The 26,090-nt window shown below is 41.6% G+C and overlaps 1 protein-coding gene across 4 annotated transcripts in view; it reads right to left on the bottom strand.

Moving 5' to 3' along the window:
* ppp1r42 (protein phosphatase 1, regulatory subunit 42) overlaps positions 1 to 26,090 on the bottom strand; it is a 98,434-nt gene that overhangs the window by 26,552 nt on the left and 45,792 nt on the right. For 2 of the 4 annotated variants that reach the window (XM_072571492.1, XM_072571494.1), the window contains 2 exons: positions 24,786 to 24,914; positions 17,972 to 19,995 (listed from right to left, as the gene is read on the bottom strand). In XM_072571492.1, coding sequence (XP_072427593.1) covers positions 19,805 to 19,995; positions 24,786 to 24,914 — 320 coding nt within the window. In that variant the 3' untranslated portion in view covers positions 17,972 to 19,804. Of the gene's footprint in view, positions 1 to 17,971; positions 20,200 to 24,785; positions 24,915 to 26,090 lie in introns of those variants that run through there. The other 2 variants (XM_072571496.1, XM_072571493.1) reach the window with 2 other exon arrangements.

Genomic DNA, 26,090 nt, shown 5'->3' with positions numbered 1-26,090 from the left:
AATATTAAAATTGCTTGATTGTACCCCATTGGTAATGACCGCAGCGAGAGGTACACTGTAGAGAACATTTACCCATCTTATGAAAACTTCGTCCAGACCAAACCGGTCTAGAGTATAGAAAAGGTTCAGCCACTCAACTCGGTCAAATGCCTTCTCTGCATCTAAAGAAATCACCAATCCCTGTATTGACTGCTGTTAGCATGCTTGAATTACGTTAAGCAGCCTCCTAGCATTACTGAAGGGTCTGCGACCCTTTATGAAGCCCGTCTGATCCGCTTTAATAATAGAGGGTAACACAGTCTTCAGCCTTAACGTGAGAGCCTTAGAGAGGTTCTTAAGTCCACATTTAAGAGCGAGATGGGCCTGTATGAAGTACAGTCTTCCGGATCCTTCCTTTTTTAAGGATAAGTGAAATATTGGCCTCTCTCAGAGATGGTGGGAGACAATCATGACTGTAAGAATCATTAAACATATTCAGCATCAAGCCTGACAGTATACTTATAAATTCCTTATAGAATTCACTGGGAAGTCCATCAGGACCGGGCGCCTTTCCACTCTGAAGCTGCCTCACAGCTTCCTGCACTTCTTGCTCTGATAATGGGGCATTGAGAAAGGACTGTTGTTCGGGAGTCACACCCGGGAGCTTCAGATCTCTAAAAAAGGATTCCATTTTGGCCTGCCCCTCCTCACAATTCTCAGACTGAAATAATTCATAGTAGAATCTCTGGAATGCCACATTAATCTTTTTAGAATCACATATTAAGTTCCCAGACCCTTCCCTAATCACTGTAATGGTCTGTGGGGCACTTCCACTTCTGGCAAGGTAGGCTAAGTATTTGCCTGGCTTGTCACCATGCTCATATAACCTTTGCTTTGCAAAGGCCAGCTCCTTCTTTGCCATCTGCGTGAGCACGGAATTTAGTGCAGACCGCAGTGCCGTAATCCTCTATAGTTTGACCAATGAGGGTCTGTCAAAATAGGCCTGCTCGGCTGCCTTTAACCATGCTTCAAGGAAACATTGCTGCTCACCCTTCTGCCGCTTCCTACTGGTGGAATATGAAATAACTAACCCCCTGGCATAAGCTTTGGCAGTTTCCCAGAGAACATATGAGCTATCAACCGAGCCGATGTCGATGTCTAGGAATGCCTGAAATTCCATAGAGAAATACTCCACAAACCTCCTGTCCATGAGAATAAAGGGGTCCATTCGCCAGTACCTTGAATCCACAATAACATCTTTAATCTTAATCACGAGGTACACTGGAGCATGATCAGAGATGGCAATATTACCAATCGTACAAGATGCCACCAAATCCAGGGTTACCACAGGGGTCAGCAAAAAATCAATCCTCGTGTAACATCTACGCGGATTGGAGAAAAATGTGAAATCCCTACCTGTAGGGTGGAGACACCTCCAGATGTCCACCAACCCTAATTCCCCACACAAACCCAATAATTGTTTAGTTTGTGTAGAGGGTATCGAGGGACCTTTCAGCAATCTGTCTACTGTGGGGTCCATGAGGCAGTTAAAATCTCCTCCTATAATGATGTGCCGAGACCTGAGACTTATCAGTTTAGAAAAAGCATCTACCAAGAATTTAAGAGGATGAGCTAGGGGTCAATAAACATTTAAAACACCATATTCTTCCCCATTGATCAAGGCTTTAAGAATTACAAACCTCCCCTATGTGTTTTTAACACATTCCAACAATTTAAATAAGAGATTTTTCCTAACCAATATAGCCACTCCCCTACTTCTGGTATTAAATTATGAAAAATAAACTCGGTCAAAACCATTCTGCTGTAATTTCAGATGTTCCTGGTCATCCAAATGTGTCTCCTGGAACAAAGTAATATCCACCTTCTCCTTTCTAAGACTCAAGATTACCTTCTTCCTCTTAATTGGTGATTGACTTCCCTTGATATTCCAGGTACACCATTTAATTAAATCATTAGCCATAATCTTCTGCAATTACATTTAAATTCCAGAGAGGGGGAACCCAAACTGCAAATTGCTGAGCCTTAGTGTCACATGGTCCACCAAATATAAAAACTACATAAACTAAAACCACTACATTTATCAAACATACAAAATCATTAAAAATAAAAAAAACAACAAAAAACAGAAAACAAACCAACATATAAAGTGCCAATAGCGCTGAGTAGGGGAACTCACCCCCTGCTCGGAGGGGGCAGTCCCGAACTGCCCATAAATAGGCATCTAACCATCTCAACCACCTTAACTTCTCTCAGCTACAGCCGCATTGCAAGCACAAGCTAAAAAGAATAAACACCCCATAGAATATCAATATGAATAAAAAACATTCTTTTATAAAAAAAGGGGAATAAATACCCCACCCATCCTTTGGTATGTCCTAACTTAGAAATTTAAAATGTACATCTTAACCACTGCCATAGTTTGAACCAAATTACAATTAATAGAGGAAAAAAAGGGAAAACAAAGCTCCAACTGGATTTCCTCCATTTCTTTCACAGAATGATAAACACCTACCCAAGCAACAATATTTATACATACTACAATTGTTTAAATTAGATTAGTTTGTCAACAAGTCTCTTGCCTTCTCCGATGTGTCAAAGAGATGCATGGATCCACCTAAGGTGATCCGAAGCACTGCCGGATATCTCAGGGAGTACTAAATCCCAAGCTCCCTCAGTCTTCTCTTGACACCATCATACAATTTTCATTTCTGGATCACCGCCGCTGAAAAGTCCTGAAAAAACATGATCTTAGACTCCTCATAAATTAGGGCCTTTGGATCCTTCCCCTGGAGTCTGGAAGCCTCCATGACTCTCTCCTTATCCCGGTAAAGATGGAACCGCATCAGGAAAAAACGAGGGCATTGACCCAGACCCGACCTCTGTGCTGCGACCTGGTGAGCCCTCTCTAGCTTCAATCCTCTCATGCCAGCCTCCAAGTCAAGGAATTTCGGAAGCCAATCTTCAACAAATTCCGCAGGCTGTTCACCTTCCTTACCCTCAGGCAGACCAATGTTTTTTCTTCTGCCCTTGTTTTCAAGATCATCCACTTGGTCATGCAAATTACGAACCTGCGTCTTCAGGGCTTGGATCTCATCCTTGAATGAACTGGCATCAGCTTCCACCACTGTGACCCTGTGCTCCACCTCATCCATCTTCTTCTTCAGGTCTCCCAGCTGCTGCTCATGCTTCTGCAGCATGAGAGAGACTGGAGCCAGCTTCTCTTCAATCTGTTTCCCCAACATCTCGTGAGATTTCGAGAGCTGGTTCACCAGGTCCTGGAGAGTAATCGACTCCAAGGCTGCTGCAGAGTGAGCAGCAGACCTGGCCTCGGATGCTCCTCCTCCCTTTTTAGGCATTTCTGGACAGCTGAAAATAAAGGTAAGTCAATTTTTAAATGTTTCTTGGGGCTCCACAATCTTTCCAATGCCCCAAGAAATCCTGATGACCTTGGTTGGGTGAGTTAAAGGACCATCCTGCTCCTGCTGCGATGCGAAGTTCTGCAGTGTGATCTTCTCAGATCACCCCCCCAGGTTTTCCTTTAACCTCTCACCATCCTGACCTTTTTAAAAGTTCTTACGATGTGGGTGTCACTGGCTAGGTCAGCCTTTGTTGCCCAGTCCTAATTACCTGGAGTTATGAGTCGACCAGATGTCTGTGGGTCTAGAGTATATGTAAGACAGACCAAGTAAAGATATTAGATTTCCTTTCCTAAAGGCATTAGTGAACCAGCTGGGCTTTTATGACAATTGACAGTACATGATCTTTTATTTCAGATTTATATTGAATTCAAATTTCACCATCTGCTATGGTGGGATTTGAACCCATGTCACAGTAAATTAATCTGGGAATATGGATTACTAGTCCTTTTTTACCACTACGTCACCTCCCACTGACCCCCACAAAAGAATTTGGAAAAATATATTGTCATTGTCATTTACTCACTCTCACTTGATCAAAATCCTGGAACTTGTTCTCTAACACCCCTGTGTGTACCTACACCAGATAGTCTTCAGTGTTTCAGGAATGCAGCCCAAATTTAACCCATACTAATTTACATACAGAGTTTTACATATAGAAAATAAAAGTGTAGTGAAATTCAAATAAACTAAGCAGAAATTGCATGAAAACACAGGATAATATAATTTTGAGTTGCTTCTCTGCACAATCACAACTGATGAATGAGTCAGCTTTGCAAAATCAGCCAATCACAAACTCTGAACTACAAAACAAAATTCAGAAATTAAAATGCTGCAGATACTGTAAATCTTACATAAAACAGAAAATGCATAAATACTCAGGAGATCTCACAACATCTGTGGAGAGACACACAAAATTTAATGCTGCAGATTGAGAATGCATGTTCTTTTCAGACTGTAGCTAGACAAAATTCCTCATTCGTTCAGCAGGATAAACTTACTGGAAAACTGTTGAAAAATGTCATTGAAAATTTAGATTTGGAGCTGGTTATTGCACAGAAAGACTCAAATCTTTAACCCCAAGTATTACTCAATATCATCGGTAGTGCTACATTCATTTCATTGATAAATTCAAGATTGACTGACCCAAAAAGAACCTAGGAATGGAAATTCACAGCTATGCAAGTGAGTTTATGTGGCTTATCCATGTGACTGATTTAGGCCTATGTGTTTATTTGGAAAATGTGGTGCTGGAAAAACACAGCAGGCCAGGCAGCATCTGAGAAGCAGGAGAATCGATGTTTCGGGCATAAGCCCTTCTTCAGGAATGAGGCTGGTGTGCCAAGCGGGCTAAGATAAAATGTAGTGGGGAGTGAATTTGGGGGAGGGGTGCTGGGAATACAATAGGTGGAAGGAGGTGAGGGTGAGGGCGAGGGTGATAGGCCGGAGAGGGGGTGGGGTGGAGAGGTCGGGAAGAAGATTGCAGGTCAAGAGGGCGGTGCTTCAGGGCAGAGGAGATGACCTGGGGGGTGTAGTGAGAGAGGAACTCACAGAAATTCCTGTAGAGGGAGGAGGAGAGCTTCTTCAAGGTAGGCATCCTTGCAAGAGGATTCACAGTAGGTTAAGATCAACTAGGAGAAAGTGAAGACTGCAGATGCTGGAGTACCAGAGTTGAAAAATGTGGTGCTGGAAAAACACAGCAGGCCAGGCAGCATCCGAGGAGCAGGAGAATCGACGTTTCGGGCATAAACAAAAACCAAAAGACTGAGGATGCTGTAAGACAGAAGCAAAAACAGAAATTGCTGGAAAAGGTCTAGCACCATCTGTGGACAGAAATTACAGTTAACTGGAATTCTGAGGAAGGGCCACTTAACCTTAAACACTAACTCTGATTTGTCTCCACAGATGCTGCCAGACCTGCTGAGATTTTCCAGCAACTTCTGTTCTTGTTTCCCTTCTGAGGTTAGTCAATTAGCAATTCCTGGACCTCAATCATGATGAGTTCATCTGAAAAGTTAAAGGCCTCAACTTGCTTTGATGAAACTATTGCAGGATGGCCTGAATGTTTGGGTGGGTTCCAAGAATGGTGATGGACTTTATTCAGCAGAAATCTATTTACACAGCTTGAAGGGAAGTGCCATCTTTGTTTGATTGACAGATGTATAAGATTGTATGAAATTGTTCTTTCTTTCATTATTTTTCAATATCTTTTTACTTATTTGGATTAAAAGGTGGTTAAGAGGATTAAAGCTTTTTCTCATTGATTCAAGGAATGAGTGTTGTGAGTAACATCTTTATGAGATTGTAAACAATACTTTTCAAAGATTTCAAAGACTGTTTGTTTATGTTGTCAGTTTCAGAACCATTTCTAAGGCTTTCCAGACTTTCCAAAAGCTCATTTATTCTTTATAGACACAGAACAGTAGGTATGGATGATACAAGGGGGCATGGAACGTGCATGGGATAATGGAACAGGCATGTAAGTGGGGCATTGGAGTATGGAAGGAATATAAGGAGCATGGAGAAAGCAAAGGACAGATAAAGAAGAATAGGCAGCATGGAGGTGGGGGGGAGGATGGGCCTAAAAACCACGAATATAACTGGGCTGTTACCTCAGTTACAGTGGCAAGACCCTCTAAAATAATGATCCCATTATCTGCCTATCCCTGTGCCTCCCTAGGCTTGTCTCTGGATGCAATGTCCCATATCAAACTTATGCCCGCCTCTCCAACATGAAAACAGGTTGAGTGCTATGGCCACTCATGGATAAAAGCAAGAATGCAGTGGATTGAGAAAATTCCTGACTCCTGATATCAATCTCCTTGATGAACAACCAGCCTTTTACGGAGCCCAAGACGTTCAGGAAGGACTTTCAAAGCTTAGGCCCCTTGGTAACTGAAGGTTCTGCTGCAGATAATGTAATGAAAGAACTCAGATCCAAACCCATCTAATAGTCCACAGTCTGCTATCTTCCCTATAAGGTGCTTTAGAACTTTTCTTTCCCTAACTTAAAGATGTTATTCAAGGGTAAACTGTCTTTGTTAGCAGTATCGGAAGACACGAATACCAGGAAGATGTGAAGATCCAAAATTTGACATTTATAGAGTTAGTAAAAATGAACTATTCTAATCACTACTTACACATGATAACTCCTGAATAAAAAGAATGAAAATTTCAGATTTCAGTTATTTTTACCAAAGCTTTAACATTATATTAAAGGTTTTGTATAAGTTATATTAATTTTAAGTATGTTCACCGAGCTGGGAAGTTGATTTGCAGACCCATGTCTAGATGAAATCTTCAAGTCTCCTGTGAAGCCTCCTGTGAAGCGCTGCTGTACTATGTCTTCTGGAATTTATTTCGTTCTGTTCCTGCTGCTTCCTGTTGCCGGTTCCAATAGATCGTTGTAATGGCCGGTATATTGGGTCTAGGTCTATCTGTTTTTTGATGGAGTATGGATGAGTGCTACGCTTCTAGAAATTCTCTGGCTGTCCTCTGTTTAGCTTGTCCATGACCATTGTGTTGTCCCAGTTGAATTTATGGTCCTGGTCATCTGTGTGTATGGCTACTAGGGACAGCTAGTCGTGGCATTAGTGGCTAGTTGGTAGTCGTGGATACAGATTGCTACTTATCTGTCTGCCTCCCCTATATAGTGTATTATGCAGTTTTTGCTAGAATCTTATAATTAACATTAGACTGGAAAAGATGATGGTTCTGGGAGTTGTTGTCTGAGCATGGCTGTCGGATTATAGTCTATCATGAATCCAAATGATCGGAGAAGTCTGACTGCTAGTTCTGAGAAGTTTTTAATATAAGGTAGCGTGGCTAGTGTGTGGGGTCGTGGCATGTCCTTGTCATGTTGTATGTCTGCTAGGCATCTGTGGATGAAGTTGCAGGACTATCTGTTCTTGGGGAAGACTCTGTAGAGGTGTTCTTCTTTTCTTCGCAGGTTGGGGGTGCTGCAGTGTGTTGTAGTCCTTTTGAACAGGGTTCTAAAGCAACTTCTCTTGTGTGTGTTCAGGTGGTTGCTGTTGTAGTTCGGGATCTGATCTGGTGTGTGGCTTTTCTGTACACTTCTGTGGTGCATTCACTGTTCTGTGTTCTTTCTACAATCTCATCCAGGGACAAAACATCTGCAAATCAACCTCCTAGCTAGGCGAACATACCCACAACCATGGCCACCAGCATCTGAGCTATATGTCTTTATGCAAACCTTGAATTTTATTTTAGAGCTCACGATTTAGGAATGTACATTTTCCCTATTATTCAAATCAATTTCTAATTATAAGAATTGTATAACTGGCCATATATAAACTTAACAAAAAAAACCTGCAGATTCTGGAAATCAAAAACAAAAACAGTAATTGTTGGGAAACAACAGGTCCAGCAGCACCTGTGAATTGAATTGAATTTATTGTCACGTGTACCAAGGCACAGTGAAAAGCTTTGTCTTACAAGAAATACAGGCAGATCACATAGTTAAGTAGCAGAGATAAGTAAATAATAGGTAAACAGCAGCAAAAACAAAAACACAGGTACAGGCGAACGTTAAGAGTTTGAGAGTCCATTCAGTATTCTAACATCAGTAGGGTAGAACTTGTTTCGAAACCACTTGGTGCATGTGTTCAGGTTTCTGTACCTTCTCCCCGATGGTAGAAGTTGTAGAAAAGCATTGCCAGGATGGGATGGATGTTTGAGAATGCTGGCGGTTTTCCTTGACAATGGGCCTGGTAGATGGATTCTATAGATGGGAGGTTGGCCTTTGTGATTGACCGAGCCGAGCTCACCACTCTCTGTAACCGTCTCCAAACTTGAATGGTATAGTTTCCATACCAGGTAATGATACTTGACAGAATGCTCTCAATGGCACACCTATAAAATTTAGCAAGGGTATTTGTCATCATGCTAGTTTTCCTCAGCTGCTTGAGGAAGTAGAGGTGTTGTTGGGCCTTTATAACCAGTGCATCCACATGAAGAGTCCAAGAAAGCTTGTTGTGGATGACCACTCCCAGGAGCTTGACACTCTCCATTCATTCCACCTCTGTGTTGTTAATGTGTAGGGGGGCATGAATAACATCCCACCAAAAGTCAATACTGAGTTGCTTGATTTTGCCAGCATTGAGAGCGAGGTTGTTCTCAGTGCACCATTTTTCCAGGTCTTCCACCTCCCATCTGTAGTCTGTTTCGTTGCCATCTGAGATTCGACTGACTATGGTGGCATCATCAGTGAACTTGTACATGGCATTAGTCCGGTATTTGGTGACACAATCATGGGTATACAGTAGGGGGCTGGGTATGCACTCTTGGGGGGCTCCAGTGTTGAGTGTTAGTGAGGATGAAATATTGTCCCCAGTCTTCACTGATTGTGGCCCACGGGTCAGGAAACTGAGGATCCTGTTGCAGAGAGTGGGGCTTAGTCTGAGATCACTAAGTTTAGTTATCAATCTTGAGGGGATAATAATGTTGAAGCCTCTGGTCGTGGGCCTCCTCCAAAGCCACTCCCTCACCGCCCATCGCTTGGAGGAAGAATGCCTCATCTTCTGCCTTGGAACACTTCAACCCCAGAGCATCAATGTGGACTTCACCAGTTTCCTCATTTCCCCTCTCCCCAACTTACCCCAGTTCCAACCTTCCAGCTCAGCACCATCCTCATGATCTGTCCTACGTGCCAATCTTCCTTCCCATCTATCCGCTCCACCCTCCTCTCCGACCTATCACCTTTATCCCCACCTCCATCCACCTATTGCACTCTTAGCTACCTTCGCCCCAGACCCACACCCCTCCCATTTATCTCTCCACCCCGGAGGCTCCCAGCCTCATTCCTGACGAAGGGCTCCTGCCCAAAGCATCGATTTTCCTGCTCCTTGGGTGCTGCCTGACCTGCTGTGCTTTTTCGGCACCACTCTAATCAGGATTTTTATGTAGCTATTCTTGGTGTCAAGATGTTCTAGGAAGGAATGAAGGGCAAGTGATTATGGCATCTGCCGTAGGTCTGTTGGTCTGATAGGCAAATTGGAATGGGTCAAGCGTAGTGGGGAGGCTGGAGTTGATTAATGCCATGACCAGCCTTTCAAAGCTTTTCATGACCACCAAAGTTAAGGCAAATGGGCGACAGTCATTGAGGCATGCTGCATAGCCTTCTTAGGCACAGGGATGATGTTGACCCTCTTATATATAATATATTTTTATTAAGAAATGTTGGCTCTCTTGAAACAGGCAGGGACAGTACCTGCTGCAAGGAGAGGTAGAAGATGTCCGAGAAGACCTCTGCCAGTTGATTTGCACGTGCTCTGAGTGTGCGGCCTGGTACTCCGTCTGGTCTCATCGCTTTCCTTGGATTCACACGAAGGAAAACTGATCTGACCTCTGACGCACTGACTGTTGGGATAGGTTCGTCAGGACTTGTTGGAATAGGTGTTACGTCTCTGCTGAAATTCTGCTCAAAGTGAGCATAGAAGGCGTTGAGACGATCTGGGAGGGATATGTCATCGTCAGCTATCTTGCAATGTCTCTTTTTAGAACCTGTGATGTCATGCAGTCCTTGTCATAGTCACTGGGTGTCTGTCTGGGGCTCTACTTTGGATCAATATTGGTCATTGGCTGTCTTAATGGCTCTGTGAAGGTCATACTTGGATTCCTTATATTTGAGTGGGTCTCCTGATCTGAAGGCCTCACGCCTGGTTTTTAGCAAGTTCTGTTATGTCCCTGATTCATCCAGGGTTTCTGTTGGGGAACAGCTGGATTGACTTCCTTGGTATGCAGTCCTCCAGACACTTGCTGATAAAGTCTGTGACGGTGGTGGCGTACTCGTCCAAGATACCTGTGGACTGTTTGAACATGGCCCAATCAGCTGATTCCAGACAGCACAGGAGTTAATTCTCTGCCTCCTCCAGCCAGCACTGGACCTGTATCTGTGATGGGGTCTCCTGCTTGAGCTTTTGCCTGTAAGCCGGGAGAAGAAACATAGCATTGTGGTCGGAGTTCCTGAAATGAGGGTAAGGGATGGCATCCTTCACACTGCTGTAGCAGTGGTCTAAAATGTTTGGGCCCCTGATGGGGCAGGTAATGTTCTGCTGGTACTTGGGCAACACCTTCCTTAGATTGGTTTGATTGAAGTCACCAGTCACAATAAACAGGGCCTCGGGGTGTTCCGTCTCCAGGGTGTTAGTGGTGGAGTACAGCACACCCAGAGATCCCTCAACCTTTGCTTGTGGCAGCATGCACACAGCAGTTAGTATAGCAGCGGTAAATTCCCGCATTTGATGGTGAGAAATTCAAACTTCGGGAGCAATGGCTGCCCAGGGTTGCAACGTCCATGCATCACAAGTTGTTGATTAAAAAACAAACCCCTCCACCCTTCATCTTACCCGAGGATGCTATACCATCCATATGAAGGATAGAAAAACCATCAGCCTGAAGTGTGCAGAAACAGAGTTAATTTTTCAGGTCAAGTGACCATTCTTCAAAAGGCAGTTTCTATTTTTGTTCATAGGACACTTGCTGGACTTCAGAAAGAATATTGTGTGCTGTCCTGGATACTACACTATAAGAAAGACCTGAACACATTGGAGAGAGTGCAGACGAGGTTTACAAAATGGTTCCTGGGATAAGAAATTTCAGTTATGAGGATAGATTGAAGAGGGTGACACTTCTGTCCTTGGAAACAAAAAGACTAGCAGGAGTTCTAAGGGAAGTTTTCACAATCATCACAGGTATGAATAAAATATATAGCGAAAAACTCTTCTGCTTGTAAAAGGGCACAGATTTAATGTAATTTGCATAAGTGGTTTGGGTTTGTAATGCGCTGCCTGAAAGAGTAGTGGAACACAATCAATTGAGGAATTCAAGAGAGCATTGCATGACATTTTGAACAGAAACAACATGCAATACTATGGAAAAGGAGACAAATATATAAAGTCGTAATTCTTGTCGGAAAGTTGATGCAGACACAATAGGCCAAGTTGCCTCCTTCTGTGACTCTAATGCTTGGCGGCCTCATTATATACATTGTATTTTCCTGATAAACATTGTAAGAACTGAAGCTCAGTTGTCATTATTCACTGATTTGCAACTGACTGTTATACTATTTCAACATTTGCTGGTGTAATAGAATGTGTGTGTTACTTAAAGCAAAATAAGTAAAACTAAAAAAATCTATTTATCTTAATTTTTATGTAATAAATTACATACTGGATGCAGAAATTGCTTATTGTATGAATAAGCATTGTCTCAGTGAGTAAAATCCACAACCTTAATAGCCAGAAAGAGAACTAATTTCATTGGTTCCGCTCAGGAGGCATGGCCAGAATTAATCAAGCAAGGCAGACCTCTGTTATGAAATGGCAGTGTGCAATTTTTTAAAAATTCTTCATCCGAGACTGAAAGTCTACTTTTCTCCTTTAATGATACAACCTTTGGGTCATTAACAGAAAAGAAAATGTTGTTTATTTGCTGGAGAAAAAAAACTTTGAGACTGGATTGGAAGGTACAAACAGTAGGCTATTCATCAATCTTATTGATGGTGGGGGTGGGATTGTGGGGTCTAAAAGGAAGGAAATAAGTGTTTAAATAAAACCTGTTTTTAACTACTATTTTTCATACAATTATTTAATTGTACTCTCAATTTTCCAAACTTCATTAAGTACATATTAATCTTTTCCATTTCACCTTCACCCAACCAAACATTCTTGATGTGAGGAACAAACTAATGTTTACATTTTCTTACTGAACCATCTAAAGTGACTAGTTGTCAAAAGGTCAAAGACATACATCAATGCAAAATTGATTAAAACAGGACTAAAGTTGAGCATACTGCATTCCATACTGAATATGTAATCAAGACAGTTAACTACTCTAAAATGAGATTCTGAACAAAAATATGTAATTCTATTTCATAAAATAGGTATAAAATTGATACTCCACATTGAGTTTGTTTTCTATTAATACAAAACACATACATTAAGGAGACATATTCAAAGATAAATAGTAATTGCTTCCTTATTTCATAAATTAAAAGCAAATTATCAAAGTAACCCATAAAGAAATTTTAAAGTTTTTTAATTCTCTTGTGGTATGTGTACATCACTGGCTCTGCAGACATTCATTGTCCACTCCTCATTGCCCTTGAGAAGTTAGCACTCAGCTGCCTTCTTGAAATGTTGCAATCCACTTGGTGAAAGTAGACCCACAATGCCATTAGGGAGAGAGCTCCAGAATTTTAACCCAGTGACCCTGAAAGAATGACATTATATTCCCAAGTCAGGATGGTGAATGGTTTAGAGGGCAAAGTGCAGGTGGTGGTGATCCCATGTATCTGATGCGTTGGCCTTATAGATGGTAGTGGTCATGGGTTTGGGTGATGCTTTCAAAGGAGTGCTGGTGAACTTACATATTGTATCTATAGATGATTCGTACTGCTGCTGAGTGTCAGCAAAATTAAAGAGCTGATCATCGACTTCAGGAAGGAAGGAGGAGGACACCCAATAGCAACGGAGACATGGAGAAGCAGATTGGGAGGCAGATTTTGGAAAGGTGCAGAAGTAAGAGTTGTTGTCATGGGTAACTTTAACTTCCCTAATATTGATTAGAACCTCCTTAGTTCAAATAGTTTGGATGGAGCAGTTTTTGTCTGGAGGGACCAGGAAGGGTTTCTGACGCAATATGTAGATAGGCTGACTAGAGGGGAGGCCACATTGGATCTTGTGCTTGGCAACGAACCAGGCCAAGCGTCAGATTTCTTGGTGGGAGAGCATTTCGGTGATAGTGATCACTACTCCCTGACCTTTCCCAAACTCATAGAGAGGGATAGGAGCAGACGGTATGGGAAATAATTTAATTGGGGGAAGGGGAATTACAATGCCTTTGGGCAGGAATTGAGATACTTAAATTGGGAACAGATGTTCTCAGGGAAAGGCATGACCAAAGTATGGAGGTTTTTTAGGAAGCACTTGCTGATAGTGCTGGATACATTTGTTCCACTGCGGCAAAGAAGCATGGCATGTTGAAAGAACCTTGGGTGACATTGGGATGTGGAATATCCTGATGAAGGGCTCTTCCCGAAACATTGATTTTCCTGCTCCTTGGGTGCTGCCTGATGTGCTTTTCCAGCACCACTCTAATCTTGACTCTGATCTCCAGCAAGTGCAGTCCCCACTTTCGCCTTGGAATGTGGAACATCTAGTCAAGAGGAAAAAGGAAGCTTACTTAAGGTCGAGGAGGCAAGGATCAGACAAGGCTTTTAAGGGTTACTAGGTAGCCAGGAAGGAACTGAGGAATGGATTTAGGAGAGCTAGAATGGGGCATGAAAAAACCTGAGTGGGTAGGATAAAGGAAAACCCTAAGGCATTCTACACATATGTGAGGAACAAGAGGATGGCCAGAGTGATGTACGGCCAATCAGTGATAATGGAGGGAACTTGCACCTGGAGTTGGAGGAAGTAGGGGAGGTCCTTAATGAATACTTTGCTTCAGTATTCATTAATGAGAGGGACCTTGTCGTTTCTGAAAACAGCGTGAAACAGACTAATGTGCTGGAATAGGTTAACGTTAGGAAGAAGGATGTGCTGAAAATTTTGGAAAACATAAGGATAGATAAATTCGCTGGGCCAGACAGCATATACCCTGGGTTACAACAGGAAGTGAGGGAAGAGATTGCTCCACCGTTGGTGGTGATCTTTGCATCCTCACTGTCCACTGGAGTAGTGCCAGATGATTGGAGGGTGGCAAATGTTATTCCCTTGTTCAAGAAAAAGAATAGGGACAATTCTGGGATTTACAGACCTGTCAGTCTTAAGTCTGCGGTGGGCAAAGTATTGGAGAGAATTTGAGAGACAGGATTTTTGATTACTTGGAAAACCACAGTTTGATTAGAGATAGTCAGTATGGCTTTATGAGGGGCAGGTCATGTCTTGCAAACCTTATTGAATTCTTTGGGGTGGTGTCAAAACATATTGATGAAGGTAGAGCAGTAGATGTGGTGCACACGGATCTTAACAAGGCCTTTGATAAGGTTCCCCATGGTAGGCTCATTCAGAAAGTAGGAGAAAGTGAGGACTGCAGATGCTGGAGATCAGAGCTGAAAATGTGTTGCTGGAAAAGCACAGCCGGTCAGGCAGCATCCAAGGAGCAGGAGAATCAATGATTCGGGCATGAGCCCTTCTTCAGGAAGTAAGGAGGCATGGGATACAGGGAAATCTGGCTATCTGGATACAGAATTGGCTGGCCCATTGAAGACAGAGGATGGTGGTAGATGGCAAGTATTCAGCCTTGAGCTTGATGACCAGTGGTGTTCTGCAGGGATCGGTTCTGAGATCTCTGCTCTTTGCAATTTTTATAAATTACTTGGATGAGGAAGTGGAAGGGTGGTTTAGTAAGTTTGCCGATGACATGAAGGTTGGTGGAGTTGTGGATATTGTGGAGGGCTGTTGGAGGTTGCAATGGATTAGTGGTGCTGGAAGAGCACAGCAGTTCAGGCAGCATCCAAGTAGTTTCGGACAAAAGCGAAACGTCGATTTCGAAGCTACTTGGATGCTGTCTGAACTGCTGTGCTCTTCCAGCACCACTAATCCAGAATCTGGTTTCCAGCATCTGTGGTCATTGTTTTTACCTCGGAGGTTGCAATGGGACATTGACAGGATGCAGAACTGGGCTGATAAGTGGCAGATGGAGTTCAACCTGGAAATGTGTGAAATGATTCCCTTTGGAAGGTTGAATTTGAATGCAGAACCACAGGGTTGAAGGCAGAATTCTTCGCAGTGTGGAGAAACAGGTCCATGTCCATAGATCCCTCAAAGTTGCCACCCAAGTTGATAGGGTTGTTAAGAAGGTGTATGGTGTGTTAGCTTTCATAGCAGGGTGATTAAGTTTAGGAGCTGCAAGGTTATGCTGCAGCTCTATAGAGCGTTGGTTAGACCACAATTGGAATATTATGTTCAGTTCTGGTCGCCTCATTACAGGAAAAATATGGAAGCTTTAGAAAGGGTGCAGAGGGGATTTACCAGGATGCAGCCTGGACTGGAGGGCATATCTAATGAAAAAAAGGTTGAGAGAGCTAGGGTTTTTCTCATTGGAGCAAAGAAGGATGAGAGGTGACTTGATAGAGGTGTACAAGATGTTGAGAGGCATAGGTAGAGTAGATATCCAGAGACTTTTCCCCAGGACAGTGGATAGCTAGAGACTTTTTCCCATGGTGGAAATGTCTATCACAAAGGGACATAATTTTAAGGTAATTGGAGGAAGGTATAGGGAAGATGACAGAGGTTGGTTCTTTACACAGAGAGTGGTGGACGCACTGCCAGCAGCGGTAGAAGGTCAACTGCGTCAAGTTCCTAGGCATGATGATAACCAACAATCTGTCCTGGGCTACCCACGCAGATGATCAAGAAGGCACAACAATGCCTCTTCTTCCTCAGGAGGCAAAGGAAATTCAGCATGTCCGTAAGGACCCTCACCAACATTTACAGATGCACACAGAAAACATTCTATCTGGGTGGATCATGGCTTAGTATGGCAACTGTTCTCCTCAGGACTGTAAGAAACTACAGAAAGTTCTGAACACAGTCCAGACCATTATGCAAGCCAACCTCCATCCATTGACTCCAGCTACACTTCTTGTTGCCGCAGAAATGCAGCTAACATCATCAAAGACACTTCCTACCCCAGGTATAATCTTTTCCAACCTCTTCCAGCAGGCAGAAGATACAAAAGCTTAAATATACGTACTAACAGGTTCAAGAACAGCTTCTTTCCCGCTTTTGGTCGACTGCTGAATGTATCTCTCAAATTTCAAATCTAATGCTGATCTTCCTTTTGTACACCTCCTGTGTAGCTGTAACTTTGTATACCTCACTCTGTTCAATCACCCTATGATCTGTATATCTTTGTATGTATGATCTGCCTGTACTTCATGTGATACAAAGCTTTCCAATGTACTTAGGTACACGTGATAACAATAAATCAAATTAAATCAAAGGATGTTTTCAGATTCAGAAAGGTGCCATTCAAGTGGGCTGCTTTGTCCTGAATGGTGTCAAGCTTCTTGAGTGTTGTTGGGGCTGTACTCATCCATAAATGAGGAGTATTCCATTGAACCCCTGTCTTGTGCCTTGTAGATGGTGGACAAGTTTTGGGAGTTAGGAAGTCAGTTTCTTGCTGCAAGATCCTAGCCTCTGATCTGTACACTACTTATATGGCTAGCCCAGTTTAGTTTCTGGTGAATGTTAACCCTCGGGGGGTTAGTGGGACAATTCAGTGATGGCAATGCCACTAAATGTCAAGGGGTTATGGCTAAATTCTGTCTTATATACAGCATAGAACAGTACAGCACAGTACAGGCCCTTCGGCTCAAGATGTTGTGCCGATCATTTATCTTAATCTAAGACCAACATAACCTACACACTCAACTTATCGCTATGTGTTTATCCAGCAGTTGCTTAATTGTCCCTAGTGTCTCTGACTTTACTACCACCGCTGGCAGTGCACTCCATGCTGCCACAACTCTGCGTAAAGAACCTACTTCTGATATCTCCTCCATACCTTCCTCCAATCACTTTAAAATTATGACCCCTCCTGACAGCCATTCTGTCCTGGGGAAAAGTCTCTGGATATCTACTCTACCTATGCCTCTCATTACCTTGTATATCTCTATCAAGTCACCTCTCTTCCTTCTTCTCTCCAGTGTAAAAAGCCCTAGCTCACTCAACCTCTCTTTATAAGACAAACCCTGTAATCCAGGCAGCATCCTGGTAAATCTCCTCTGCACCCATCTCGCATCTACATCCTTCCTACAATGAGGTGATCAGAACTAGACACTTGAGCATGGACTGTTTCAGTGTCTGAGGAATTGAGAAGAGTGCTGAACATTTGTGTTACCATCACTCTGCTCTTTTGATGGAGGGAAGGCCATTGATGAAGCAGCATTGATGAAGGTGGTCAGGCGAGGACATTACCCTGAGAAATTCCTGCAGAGATGTTGGACCTGAGATGACTGACCTCCAACCAACACAACAATCTTCCTTTGTATCAGGTACGATTCCTGATTCCCATTGACTCCTGTTTTGCTTGAGCTCCTTGATGGTTAAAAACAACCTTGAGATCAAGGGCAGTCACTCTCAGCTCACATATGAAATAAAACCTATGAGTGTTTTTTTTCAGAATCTGTCATTTTCATTGGTTATTTTTAACTACACCATTAGCTAGCAAAAGGTGCAGTAGAGAGTACACCAAGGATCAACAATGTACTGGCTTTAACATTTATTATCCCTTATTTTTTATATTGCAAAACCTTTTGCTCAGCACTTGTGTAGTACTGACTATACTGAACAAGAACAAACAATATAATGCCTTAAATTCAGAAAATGCATCTTATTTTCTTTCCACCTTTCAGTTGCTAACTTCTATATGTGGCTCAATGTGCCTAAAATTATTTTTGTAACTAACATTTCCCAAATAGATTAACAAAGATTAAATCCAAAGATCATCTATACATTAATTCCTACTATGCTGAGAACCATTATGTTGTGTATTGTTTTGAAAAAAATGAAACCAGACATTTAAGAGAGATTTGAATCATTTAATGTAATGTAATGTGACTCATAATTGTTATAATGAGATTTAAATCTGCTTGCCTTGGATTAGAGGCAGGCTCAGAGATAGAAACAGCCCAGTTGCTTGCGTGGCATGCCAGTTTCTCCACCTCCATCCTACTCTGGAATATTTTTGTGAAGGCGAGATGAGGTGAGATGTGTGCTGGGCAATATGTCCACCCACCCACATGTGACAGGTAGCATGCACAGCTCATTATGGGTCACTTAAGGCCAAGTAAAGGAAGACAACTGAGATTTTCATGCCAGACTCCAAGTTTCTACAGGCAGTATAGACCTGTTTAATTGCTTGATAGCAGTCCCGATTTGCTGACCAGATGGCCAGTGCTCCAGATAGGCTAGGATCTCACCTCTGCCCTTGTGTGTCTAGATATTGCAGCAACCACTGGCTTACTCTGTGGGGACGAGTTTCTCCATCTCCATCCCAACAGTGATGGCCTGGCTGCCAAACCCATTTCTAATTTACATTTAAAAAATGTTAGGAGTGAGGATTTCCATTTTGAAGCCCTCTCCCTTACCTCCATTGCAACTGTGCACAAAAGCTCTTGAGATTTCTTCAATGGCTACTTTTGATTTTCAGGGCTGTTTTTTAGCTTTGAGAAGCTAACTTTTCATTCTCGCAATGTCCTTTATTAAGTGATGCAGTCACATAGGAGCACTACATTCTGTCTTTTATGCTGACACATTGAATATTTAGACTCACAAAGAAATAAAATTAACAGCATATCCTCAATAATTATTCAGCATCCATTAAATTTAAAGCCATATCACACAAAGAAATCATTAATTTACTAGACCTCACAGTATTTAAATTGGTAAAAGGTAATCGGCATACATAAACAACAAACTTGTATTCAAAATAACTGACACACACTACTAAATACAAAAAGTCATTACTCTCAGCACACCTGCAGGGCGGATCAGGGGAAAGCTAATGTGGTTTTATCACATATTTACAAAGCTGGAATACTTTAATGAGGCAGTGACAACACTTACTGAAACTCAGATTTAAATGAAATAATTGAGACAGTGTTCATTACAATAGCATCCATTTAATTTTTCCCATGTAGAAGTAGCTCTGGAAATTATGCAGCCTAAAGATAGAGATTCCATAGTCTTTTGCAAGTAATTAATTACTGCAGTGATTTCAAGTTTTCTTAGCTCCTAGTTAGCTGTGTGACATTTACCGACAAGTTTGAAACTGTTCTCTCCTTTTTGCAATCTCCCAATCCCTCACCACTTTGAAGCTTCCTCATCTCTCCTGACCCCCTCAGTCTCTTTCTCTCCAATCTGTATTCGAGTCTTCCATTTCTTTTGCTCCACCATGCAACTTGTCTCTCTCCCACCTTTCCAATCCAGACTGATTGTTCATCCAACTGAGTTAACTGATCCCCTCACCAAGCAGCTGGAGTTGATGTGCCAGCATGCACATATACGTGCACGTTTTAGTCTCGTCCCAGAGCTACGGATAGTAATGACAGAAATTCTCTAATTTTCTTTTCATCACATGACTAATCCAAAATCTCGCCCACTTGTCAATGGCATATGTTGGAAGGATTTACAAGTTAATATCCGACCTAATGGCTGTGAATGAAACTTGGACTCAGAGCTTCTAGGTACCACTGTGCCACAAGACTGCCATTAGAAAATAGTATCCTAATTAACTCTGGACAAAGGTGCCTACTGTATAGCATATTAGAAATTGACATTAATTAAGGAAAGGGTTGCATTCTATCAAACGAATATTAATTGTTGCATACTTTGGCCATTTTAGAAGATGTTAGCATCTTACCCGATTCTGTCCACACCATCGCCCATGCCCTTAGACTCAAGTACTGGTGGTAAAACACTTTTGCCATCATCTCTAGAGTATGAAAAGCTGGGAATCTTCATAAGGTGATCAACAGGTTTCCTGAATCTACGAATACCGGGAGTTGTATAGCTCCTAAGTGCCTGGTTCCGAATTACTTGCGGATGATCTTGTAGAAAAACCACATTAGGTCATTTTTAATCAACAAAAGAAAACAAAATTAACACAGAGGCTCATTCTTACAATACATTTTTTTTATGTGACTGAAATGAATGTTCAAAGTTTGGGAGAAGATTTGTAGCTCGGGTGCTCGTTGATGTGGTTCTGTTCGCCGAGCTGGAAATTTGTGTTGCAGATGTTTCGTCTGAAATGACTGAAATGAATGTGTCAGTTCACAGAAATCAGCACTGGCTTGTCAACTTCAAAATTCAATTTGATTATTAGTAACTTCAATTTTTAGTTTACTCAATTTAATCCATTTCCTACTTTTGTCAACATATGTACAATACTTCAAGATAATATGCATTTATATAAATAAAAGACTATTCAACTCATAAAGCTGTCCCTCAACAGTACTTCAACAATACATATCAAGAAATAAATTAAATCACCCTACATTCAGATTCTTTTTGCTCTTCAGGTAAAACAAGCAAAATTAAAGCATATCTGAAAAAAGGAATATTATGTTTTACTTAATATATTCTGATAGAGTTACTGTCCACAGTGCAACATGCCATGGTTCCAGCACTTTGCAACATATATCAATTACCACTCAATAATCAATAATGTGACACTTATCAAGCTTTTCTTTTTGAAAAATATCATTAATTATTAGCTATCCTTTACAGGCAAGGACAATTGTTTTTCATGAGTCTGAAGATGGCTAATGAGGCCATTTCAGGATCTGCAAGCTTTCTGGATCAATAAGCATCTGTTATCTCGTGGGCTGCCTGGATTATGTATTATTAATTATGTATTATTTGAGTCAAGGCTTTTCTTTTCGCCACCCTCACTTTTCCTCTTCATTTTGCTGTCATTGGATCTCAAAATGGTGGGATTCTTCCCAAAGACATTTGGCTCAGAGAAGGGAGCTCGTGTTCTGGGAGCTGATGTCAGTGTTGCATTTCTTCGTTAATGAACAATGAATTAACATTGTATTAACAGTGTACAAATTGACAGTTCTGTTAAGTGGGAAAATAAAAAAAGGTTCACAATATTGAATCCTGCCTGAAGCTTGTCGGTTTTACTTTTAATTTTTCAAGTCTGCACTCATAGCGTAACTTTATTTTGTTTCCGAAGATATCACCTTCCATGGGGTCCTCCAAAATATCTTCTTTTTCATGTTAATCAATCTAGGAATCTCGCAACCACAACTGACAGGGACTTCAGCCATGTCTGACCCATTTCCCACATTTTTGCCCTCACTCCTTCCCTTTCACCTCTGAACATCAATATAGTTCCAATTGTCCTCACGTTCCACCCCACCAGTCACCAGATTCAAAGAATTATTCTCAGTTATTTCTGTCATCTCCAGCAGAATGCCATCAAAAACACATCATCCACTCCCCTATCTTGTCAGCATTCTGCAGGAACTGTTCCCTCCCTAACATGCTGGTCTAGTCCTCTGCCTCTGAACCCCTCCAGAGCATTTTCTAATTCAATTGCACAAGCTATGATGCTTGCCCTTTAACCTCCTCTTTCCTCACTGTCCAAGGCCCCAAAAACACCTTTCCACAGCAATTTACCTGCAGTTCCTTCGTTCTAGTCTACTGTATTTATTAATCACAATGCAGTCTCCTTGACATTGGCAATGACAAATGCAGACTGAGTGATTGCTTTACAGAATACTTCTTACTCTATAAGAATAACTCCAATGTTCCAGTTGCTTGCTGATTTTGTTTAGAATTTCGCTTATGGAATGTGGACATTTAGAGTCATAGATTTCTGGCCTGGTCAAACTTTATTGCCCATCTTTAGTTATCCTTGATAAGTGATGGTGAGCTGCCTTCTTGAACCATTGCAGTCCATTTGTATAAGTAGACCCACAAAGCCATTAGGGAGAGAATTCAGTATTTTGACCCAGTGAAAGCAAAGGTCGAGCGATATATTTTCAAGTCAAGATGGTCAGTGACTTGCAGGGGGACTTGCAGATGGCATTGTTTACATCTATCTGCGATCCTTGGCCTTCTAGATGGTACTTTGTTTATTTCAGTACACCGTATTGTTAAAATTTCTGCCCCATGCCTGTTGCAGTGCTCCAGTGAAGCCCATTACAAGGTGGAAGAACCTTATTTTCCACATAGGCATTTTACAGCTTTCAGGTCAAAATATTGAGTTCAACAACTTCAGAGTCCTATTTCCTACCCACAGTTGTTTGCATGGGGATGTTCCTGGAAAGCTGACTTTTTTCCTACTATGCACACATATTTACTTTCTGTATCTCTCTGCTAATACCACTTTCAGAGAGTGATTCAGATGTACAGCATGGAAACAGACCCTTTGGTCCAACCAGTCCATGCCGACCAGATATCCCAACCCAATCTAGTCCCACCTGCCAGCACCCGGCCCATATCCCTCCAAACCCTTCCTATTCATATATCCATCCAAATGCCTCTTAAATGTTGTAATTGTACCAGCCTCCACCACTTCCTCTGGCAGCTCATTCCATACACGTACCACCCTCTGTGTGAAAACATTGCCCCGTAGGTCTCTTTTATATCTTTCCCCTCTTAACTTAAACCTATGTCCTCTAGTTCCGGACTCTTCGACCCCAGTGAAAAGACTTTGCCTATTTACCCTATCCATGCCCCTTATAATTTTGTAAACCTCTATAAGGTCACCCCTCAGCCTCCAATGCTCCAGGAAAAACAGCCCCAGCCTGTTCAGCCTCTCCCTGTAGCTCAGATCCTCCAACCCTGGCAACATCCTTGTAAATCTTTTCTGAATCCTTTCAAGTTTCACAACACTTTTCCAATAGGAAGGAGACCAGAATTGCACGCAATATTCCAACAGTGGCCTAACCAATGTCCTGTACAGTTGCAAAATGACCTCCCAACTCCTGTACTCAATACTCTGACCAATAAAGGAAAGCATATCAAACGCCTTCTTCACTATCCTATCTACCTGCGACTCCACTTTCAAGGAGCTATGAACCTGCACTCCAAGGTCTCTTTGTTCAGCAACACTCCCTAGGACCTTACCATTAAGTGTTTAAGTCCTGCTAAGATTTGCTTTCCCAAAATTCAGCAACTTGCATTTATCTGAATTAAACTCCATCTGCCACTTCTCATCCCATTGACCCATCTGGTCAAGATGCTGTTGTAATCTGAGGTAACCCTCTTCGCTGTCCACTACACCTCCAATTCTGCAAACTTACTAACTGTACCTCTTATGCTCACATCCAAATCATTAATGCAAATGACAAAAAGTAGAGGACCCAGCACCGATCCTTGTGGCACTCCACTGGTCACAGGCCTCCAGTCTGAAAAACAAGCCTCCACCACCACCTCTGAACCAGTTCTGTAACCAAATGGCTAGTTCTCCCTGTATTCCATGAGATCTAACTTTGCTAATCAGTCTCCCATGGGGAACCTTGTTGAATGCCTTACTGAAGTCCATATAGATCACATTTACCGCGCTGCCCTCATCAATCCTCTTTGTTACTTCCTCAAAAAACTCAATTAAGTTTGTGAGACACGATTTCCCATGCACAAAGCCATGTTGACTATCCCTAGTCATTCCTTGCCTTTCCAAATAAATGTACATCCTGTCCCTCAGGATTCTCTCCAACAACTTGCCCACCACCGACGTCAGGCTCACCGGTCTATAGTTCCCTGGCTTGTCCTTACCACCCTTCTTAAACAGTGGCACCACATTAGCCAACCTCCAGTCTTCTGGCACCTCACCAGTGACTATCCATGATACAAATATCTCAGCAGGAGGCCGAGCAATCACTTCTCCAGCTTCCCACAGAGTTCTAGTGTACACCTGATCAGGTCCTGGGGATTTATCTACCTTTACCTGTTTCAAGACATACAGCACTTCCTCCTCCTTCCCTTTGTCTTTTACTCTGGACACCCTTACTATCTATCTTACTCGCTCCTTGTCCAAATGTGTCAACAGCATGAAAACTATCATTTTTCAGTCCTTTCAGTTCTATACAAGACTTATTGGATTGAAACATTAACTTTGCTTCTCTTCACAGGTGCTGCCAGACCTGCTGCGTTTCCCCAGTATGTTCTTTTTTTCTCTACTCATTTGATATTCATCTAATTTTGCACATATCCTTGTTATTTCCTGTTTCACTTATTTTTCTTTATTCATTCACGTGATGAGGGCATTGCTGACTAGGCATTTCTTGCCCAGCCCTAATTACCCAAAGGGCAATTAAGAGTCAACCACATTGCTGTGGTTCTGGAGTCACATGAAGGCCAGAACAAGTGAAGATGGCAGTGTCCTTCCCTAAAGGACATTAGATGGGTGGCATGGTGGCTCAGTGGTTAGCACTGCTGCCTCACAGTGCCAGGGACCTAGGTTCAATTCCTCCATCGGATGATTGTGTGGAGTTTGCACATTCTCCCCATGTCTGCGTGGGTTTCCTTCTACAATCCAAAGATGTGCAGGTGCATTGGCCATGCTAAGCTGTCCATTGTGTTAGGTGCATTAGTCAGGGGTAAATGTAGGGCAATGGGTCTTAGGTGGGTTACCCTTCAGAGGGTCGGTGTGGACATGTTGGGCCGAAGGACCTGTTTCCATACTGCAGGGAATCTAATCAAACCAGATGGGTTTTTCTGACAATTGACAATGAATTTGTGGTCATCAGTAGATTCTTCATTCCAGATTTTCTTTTTAAACAAAATCAAATTCCACCATCCGCTGTGTCAGGATTCAAAGCCAGGTCCCCAGAACATTCTCTGGATTAATCAAAAATAAAATGATTAAAATATGTATGTAATCTACCTAATGTTTGTTGGGTAGCCTGTTCCTCTGGCTTTTCCGTGGCAATTTTCTTCTTGGCTTCTCGGAAAGCTTTCCAGTTTAATAAAAACTGTCTGACTGTATTATTTATCTCTTTTCCATCAAGGACCTCTGCAGATAAAAATGGAAATACCTTTACAATAAAAAGGTGGCTGAATGCAAGAAAAATCATATGATGCTCATTTATTTAAATCAACTAATTTTCAAATGCAATCCTAGCAGATACAGAATTAGTCCTTTAAGCATGATGAGTGACAATAAAACAAATCAGATTTGTTATTTATGATGAATAAACACCAAATATGGTAAACAAACATAATAAAAAAGAAGCATTTATAACTTTGAAATGCAATGAATTGGAAATGACCCAAACGCAACTGCTTTATTTATATATTTCTGCAGTGCGATTGCAATAAGTGGCAAGTTATACAAACTATTGACACCATTAATAAAATACGAGATAACATACTATAAATCAAAATATTACTGTATCTGCTTAAATGTGTAACTTTTTGTTGTTTCTGAACCACATTAGGTATCCTTAGTTTCTGGAAATTGAGATATTTTATAAATTCTGAGAAGTATTTGTGTAATGAAGATGTTCATGAAATCTAGAGAACCAATGTGCTCTTACTGCTAAATAACATATTTTCTCAACATAATTCTGATTTAAATCAGGGAATTAAACAAACTAAACTACATTGATTATGAAGAATTCCTGGTGCATGCACAGACGTTCTATAATTACTCATCAACGTGCACAAAGTATTGTGATTCCAGCACATCAATCATTTTTCATAACCTCATTAAGTGAAACAAACATATTGTACATGGTGGCTTCAATGAGTGATTAAATATACAGAGGTAAAAATGTCATACTTATAAGTGATATCCTAATTTGAGAATAATAGTTCTTGGAGAAAACCCATTTTTGGTCTAACTGATTTTGTTTTTATTTACAATGTTATTCTTAGGCAAGTATTATAATTAGCTTAATTAATGGTCATAATTGTGTTACAAGGTAATAACTCTTTCTGGGCTTCAGATGTCATAAAACCATTACAATGAAAATCAATCTATGCATAATCAGACATTTAAACCTACTCCACGGGAGTACTTTTTAAAAATTCATTCACAGGATGACAGCTTTGCTGGCTAGCTCAGCATTTAATGCCCTAAGGGCAGTTCATAGTCAACATGTCTGCCAGACCAGATTTGGATGGCAGATTTCCTTACCTAAAGGGCATTACCGAATCAGATGGAATTTTTTCTGACAATTAACAATGG

Source organism: Chiloscyllium punctatum, chromosome 5 (genome assembly GCF_047496795.1).
Source record: "Chiloscyllium punctatum isolate Juve2018m chromosome 5, sChiPun1.3, whole genome shotgun sequence".
Lineage (NCBI taxonomy): Eukaryota > Metazoa > Chordata > Chondrichthyes > Orectolobiformes > Hemiscylliidae > Chiloscyllium > Chiloscyllium punctatum.
The sequence above is the reverse complement of the archived record's forward strand: the minus strand, read 5'-3'. Positions and strand labels throughout refer to the sequence as shown.